Source organism: Siniperca chuatsi, linkage group LG6 (assembly GCF_020085105.1).
Source record: "Siniperca chuatsi isolate FFG_IHB_CAS linkage group LG6, ASM2008510v1, whole genome shotgun sequence".
Classification (NCBI taxonomy): Eukaryota; Metazoa; Chordata; class Actinopteri; order Centrarchiformes; family Sinipercidae; genus Siniperca; species Siniperca chuatsi.
In genome coordinates this window covers 6,613,053-6,619,052 of record NC_058047.1, presented here as the reverse complement: position 1 = coordinate 6,619,052, position 6,000 = coordinate 6,613,053, and the positions used below count along the sequence as shown (strand labels likewise).

Genomic DNA, 6,000 nt, shown 5'->3' with positions numbered 1-6,000 from the left:
GAAGTAAAAGCATCCAATGTGCTTTATAGTAGGGGGACCCAGACTGAACCATGTTGGGTAGAGTACAGAGGGGGGTTTTGGTTGTTTTCAAACAATGCAATAGACTTTTTATAAACCAAAAACAACTCATAACTTCAAAATATCTATGTTAGTACAATTAGAATAATGTTTAGACATTGTCTTAATTGTTTTATATATAAATGTCGTTTGTATTGCTTAATTGATTAACCCTAACATAGGTTTGTCCCTGTGGGGGGAGCTTCCTGTATAAAAACCAGGAAAGGAAAGGAAAGGAAAGGAAAGTAATGGTATGGTTAAAAAAAAAAAAAAAAAAAAAGAAGGGGGACATTTTTACCCACTAAAATTGATGAAAGCAATTGAGAAAGACATGGGTAAGATCAAAGTTTCTAAATATTTAAGTAACAGTAGGCTTTTGATTTTGGTTGTTCACCCACAATGTCTGACTGAAGCAAAGACAAAACAAATGTCTTGTATTGTGCACTCCTCCAAAAAGACCCTCATCAAAGAGACTGTGCTGGCAACCTACACTTGCAATACATGACCTTGATAAGAAACAGCATGCACCTGAGAGAAAGTATCAAAGGTTGTGTGGGTGAACACTAGCAAGGCTAAACTACTGCCGCTCCCACTGATGACCTTCACAGGAAGCAACAAAAGCTGCTGTTTCTTCCGGTGTGAAGGTCAGTGGTATATTTGGCTTTGTGTTTTGGGGGGTATTTGTGGATACCTGACATTTGTGGGTGCTCATCTAAAGTTTGCAATGTCTTTGTGCAGGGCTATGTGTGACCCTGAGAGATAAATGTAGATTCGATTGGTTGATGGACATCTTATTTTAAAATTCAAGTGCTCACTCACTGAATGTGTCAAAAGTACATACATCATTATAAAAGTGTTTTTCTGCCAAACATCCTAACTTGACATCAAAATGACTGATGAGGTGTGTCAGACTAGAATATTCATTGATCTGAGGCCTTGCAAAATATTCAGACTTTGTGGTGTGGACTGAGTGTGACATGGGCTCAGAGGTGACAGTTTCTTCAGTTGTCAAAAGTGTGTCTTTATCTGACTGAGGTGCATTGCAGCTGAGAGGTCTCTGTTCAATCCAGCCTTCACTCTCTGTGTCCTTCAGTCAGCTTTCTCGTCTCTCTGCACTCTGAATTTTCTATAAAGTCAGAAAAATTGGAGGAATAATATTTAATGGAACACTTCCCTAGAAAAGTTGAGGACAACATAGTCCCTACATATTTTATTTGGGGGGTAATCTGCTTTTCAATGTAAACATGACCTTCCAAGGGAGGAAATACATTGTACTTGCACTACTGACCTCTTATTGAGATGACTATGTATTCATTTTAGTTTCCATTACAGATTTTGTTTGTAAAAATAATTTCTGATAATTGCTAACAAATGAAGGTTTGTGTGTTTTTAACATAGTACTATATTTCTATTCTATTATTCCACTTGGTCCACACAAATGACTATAATTACCAAAATGAATGTTTGAGAGATCCTTGTGTTCTTTGTGGGGCTTTTATTTGCTGCAGAGTACCAGAGGCCATGTGACCTACAGTAACCTCCCCAGATGGATGTGAAAAAAGTCTCTCAAAAGGCCCTTAAAAATATTTTTGTGAGAGCAATCCCATGCAATCATCACCTTTTAGGTTTGCACCACAGTGCAATAATCAGATCTTGAGGTAAGGATTTAGAAATAGCTACATTTTGTTACCTTCCCATTAAATGTAATGTACAAATATAATGTATATTTGCATGCAAAGAAAGTGCCCAGTTTTCCAACCAAATATTACAAATATCAAGGAAAAGTGATTAAACACTGACAAAATTATTACTGATGAGCTCCAGAGGGGCACCTGGGCTGCTCAAGTGCCCTTCTTTTGTGAAAATGAAGCATTGAAGTGTAACATTAGGGCGCAGATACACAGTATCCTGCTAAAATAAGGTATGGAAGAGAAGGCACTTAGGAACTCATAGCACCACTTTTTAGTGTCCTAATTTGATAAAAAATGGTTCTCAACCAGTGATGCAGTGATACATTTAAAGTCCCCCTCCACTCAAAATTGTGTATTGCCTATTGTCACTTCACTTGGATGTTTGATCTTCACTGTGCAGAATGATGTATGTGCAGAGTTTGACACTCAAAGGCTGTTTTAGCATTCATCTGCTGAAGGGGGAAAGTTTCTCTGTATTCACCTTAAATCTGACACGTGTACGTAATAGGAACTAGTTTAGAAGCAAATTGTAGTATGCAACTTACATAAGTGTGATGAGGATACATCTTATGTCCAGTAGTTAAAGGAAACACATTTACAGATTCAGTTTGTTTTTTTCCGTGAGGGAGAAGGAGTGGATGTACTTTTTATAAACGAGTTAGTTAGTATTTAGTTTTTTTTTGTGGAGAAACCATATAAGACACACACAATTATTAAAAGCACATATCTTAAAACATGTCTGAAGGGGATTTTTAAAGGTGGACTTCAGCAAATGATCTGATCCTCTACTCGCTAACATTGAACAGCTTCATTGCATGTCTCAGAATGTTAGTTTGAAAAGCTGGATGTGATGCTAAATGGGCCTACTGCGCAGCGGCCCAGGGGCCCAATGGGTCAGGGGGCCCCTGGTCTTCACCTACGAAATGTTTCTGAAAGAGATGCAAAACGACTACAAAGAGACACCAAATGACTGTAGTTTGCTGCGCAGATTGCAGACTTTTTTAGTCTGTCTTCTTGCCTTTATTTAGAAGGGGTGAGGGGCCTTTTACATGTCTGTGCCCAGGGGCCCATTGTCTCATAATCTGTCCATGAGTTTATCTTCTGCATCCCTGGTCCCATGCAAAGAAATGTGACAATTGTCAGATGATTGAGACCTATAGCTCACAGCTGCATTAGGAGTTACACATAAAAAACAGCCACATGTTCTCCCGCTGTAGTGAAACCAGTCCTGGGACTGGTTTCCTAGCTCCTTCTTTTCACTCCATCACTTGACGGAGGACAGGCGGTGTGAGAGCATCCTCCTCTCCACTGAGTACCGGACGGCCCCTCCACACTGTGGCAGCAGGGCTACTGCAGCGCAGCGCAGCGCACCGGAGCGGAGCTGGAGGAGAGGAGAGGAGAGAAGCAAACAGGAGAAGAGAAGAGGAGGAGGAGGAAGAAGGACGGACTGTCTACCCTCCGACAGCTAGGATTGTACTCTGCAGCATCCCGTCGCTTCAACATGTCTCTGGGGATTAAAACAATCGCTGGGATTACTGCGCTGCTCATCTCGCTCGTGCTCTGCTCCTGTGGGACAGGTGGAGAAGGTGAGCGGCTCTGTGCGCTTCCCTGGAGTGAGAGCGGGCTGTTGAGTGAGTTGTTTTGTTGAAAGGGACCTCCGGGGTTTATTATTGCACTAAGACATTACCCGGCTGTTATGGTATGGGCTGACAATACTGTAGGCTATTTGGCTTGTTATCTATCGACAGATATGGCTGTTGGTGAGACTTTTAACTGCAAGTAATGACAAATCAGCTCATTAAGAAAGAAAATTAAAGTCAAGTGAATTAAAGTGATTTTTGTTATTATATTATCTGTATATTTTCTAATAGCACATTTTTTTCTGTTTGTTTGTTTCACACATGCTTTGGCAATGTTAACATCTGTTTCCCATGCCAATAAAGCCCCGCAGAATTGAATTGATTTAAAAATTAAAAGAACGTGTTTTTCTTCTTTGTCTTGATATAATAGCTAATGACAGGATTTGAACATAAGGGCTATACTTTTCATAAAGCTAGAATAAATCAAAATAACTGAAATATGTTTAAATATCTTCATTAATCAAGATAATCTAAACTCAAATACCTATTCTAGGGTTGCAATTAAGGATTATTTTCATTATTGATTAATCTGCCAGTTATTTTGTCAATTCATTGATTAATGTAATCTATAAAATGTGGAAAAATGCTCATTACAATTTCCCAAAGTCCAAAATGACGCCTTCAAATTCCTGTTGTGTCTGACCAGCAGTCCAAAACCCAAAGATATTCAGTTTCCAATTATTTAAAACAGAGAAAAGCAACAAATCCTGTAATTATAGGAGCTGCAATTTTGCTTGAAAAATGACTTAAACGATTATCAAAACAGTTCAACTAATAACTAATTGACTAAGTGTTTTCAGCTAGAGCCTATTCCTAAAAGAGTTATGAAATCTGCCTTAATTTCTGGCATCATTCATTTTGAAAGAGCTCTGACTTTTTTTTCTAAATAAAGGCATTAAAGAGGGACATTAAGACAGCAGCTGCGACTTGACCTCTTTCTCCAGTTTGGGAAGACTGTGGCTCATGCAGTTTATTCTGTGAATTAAACAGTTGGCTGGGTCTGATCCGACCACCGCGGGTGCTTGTTGTTGAAAGGGAGTGCACATCCTCAGGGGGTTTACGGCTGTCAAGTTTTAAGAGACCAAGAATCTCACAAGTTCCGTTCTTATTTTAGCTTTTCCAGCATTTGATGTTTTCCCATGAGATGAAGAGACAGGGGGAGAGACTGTGGTCTGTCCGTGGAGATGTGAGAGCTGCACAGGAGGATGCTGCTGCTGCTGTTGCTGCCGCTTCAGCTCCTGTTTTATAATCAGAAAAGGTTTCAGAATAGATCCTAAAAAGTAGGTTCTTGGGTAAAGAGATGATTTCAGAAGGGAAGTCACTGAAAAAGTTGCTCATTTATTAGCTGTATGAGTAAACTGTTTCTAAGGAATGAGAGAATTTACCCTGCAACAAGTGAGAGAATAGATAGCTAGATAGATAGATCTTCTATTCCCCACTGCTGTTAAATCCCTGAATGTATATGAGCTGTTGTTTTCCTCTCAGGAAGTTTTAATGAATAGTTCCAGTAGCTGCACTGTTGAAGTAGTGTCTCAGTAAAATCTGATGACCCTTCCTCCCCACTGTAATTATACTGTACTCCTTTCGACTGATGTAAAGAAGTGCAGCCTTTTACGTGCCATCCCTGTAGGTAGATTGACAAAGAAATCACTAATAAGCCTGATGGATCAGAATGTTTTCACACACACATTGTTAATCAATTGGTTGAATAGAAAGATGGATGGATGATGGTGCTGGGTGTGGAGGACAGAGAGATGGATGCATCAATAGGCATTGTGGTTCCTCAACTGTATCGATTGTTTGGGAAGACAACTGCTGTAAAATAAAAAGGGGTATTGATACTATGGAATGAAATTAACCTACATCCAGATGAAACAGGCACATTGTCTGTGTTGGCTCAGACACAACTATTCCGTCGGTGCATGGAGCTCAAGACCAAGAGACAAATCACAAAAGCAACATTTTTACTGTATCACTCACTATGCTTCATATATTTTGCTCTGCAGCATACTGTATGTCAGTCAGAGCCTTTATCAACCACTTAATCACCTGTCTTCTGTCCAGATTATGGCTCCTAAGAAATGAAAAGGTTTCATCTCAGTAACTAAGAACTATCATATCATTCATCCTGTTTTGTACATGGGGGACAGGAGGTTTCCATCATTGTTACATTTGTCATCTTCAGCGTTACTTTCTGTCTTTTTTCTGTTAATATACTGTATGTCCCTCTCTCAATTCAGTTCAATTCAATTCAGGTGGGCTTTACTGGCATGGGAAACAGATGTTAACATTGCCAAAGCATGTGTAAAATAAAAAATACATACATAAACAGAAGAATTATGATATTAAAATATATACAGATAAGTAAGATTGGATGATAATAATAAGAAGAAGAAATTGTAGACTTGCAGTTAAAATACAAATACAAAAAGTGAAAACTAAACACTGCAACATTTTTTTTTTTAAATTTTTGTGTGTCACTATGAATGCTTTCCAGGAGAGACTGTCTGAAAATGGGACCTTAAATTTAAACACACACGTACATACACACACATTTGTACTTAAGGGAATAGGGTAATCTTAACCCTAACCTAACATGAAATGAAATAGTT

General features: G+C 38.9%; 1 protein-coding gene across 2 annotated transcripts in view; it reads left to right on the top strand.

Moving 5' to 3' along the window:
- The first annotated feature begins 293 nt into the window (after positions 1 to 293).
- Positions 294 to 6,000, top strand: part of LOC122877994 (contactin-associated protein-like 4) — a 106,452-nt gene continuing 100,745 nt past the window's right edge. The window contains exons 1-2 of one of the 2 annotated variants that reach the window (XM_044200260.1): positions 335 to 392; positions 1,566 to 3,334. In XM_044200260.1, the coding sequence (XP_044056195.1) occupies positions 3,250 to 3,334 (85 nt within the window). In that variant the 5' untranslated portion in view covers positions 335 to 392; positions 1,566 to 3,249. Of the gene's footprint in view, positions 393 to 1,565; positions 3,335 to 6,000 lie in introns of both variants that reach the window. The other variant, XM_044200262.1, reaches the window with a different exon arrangement.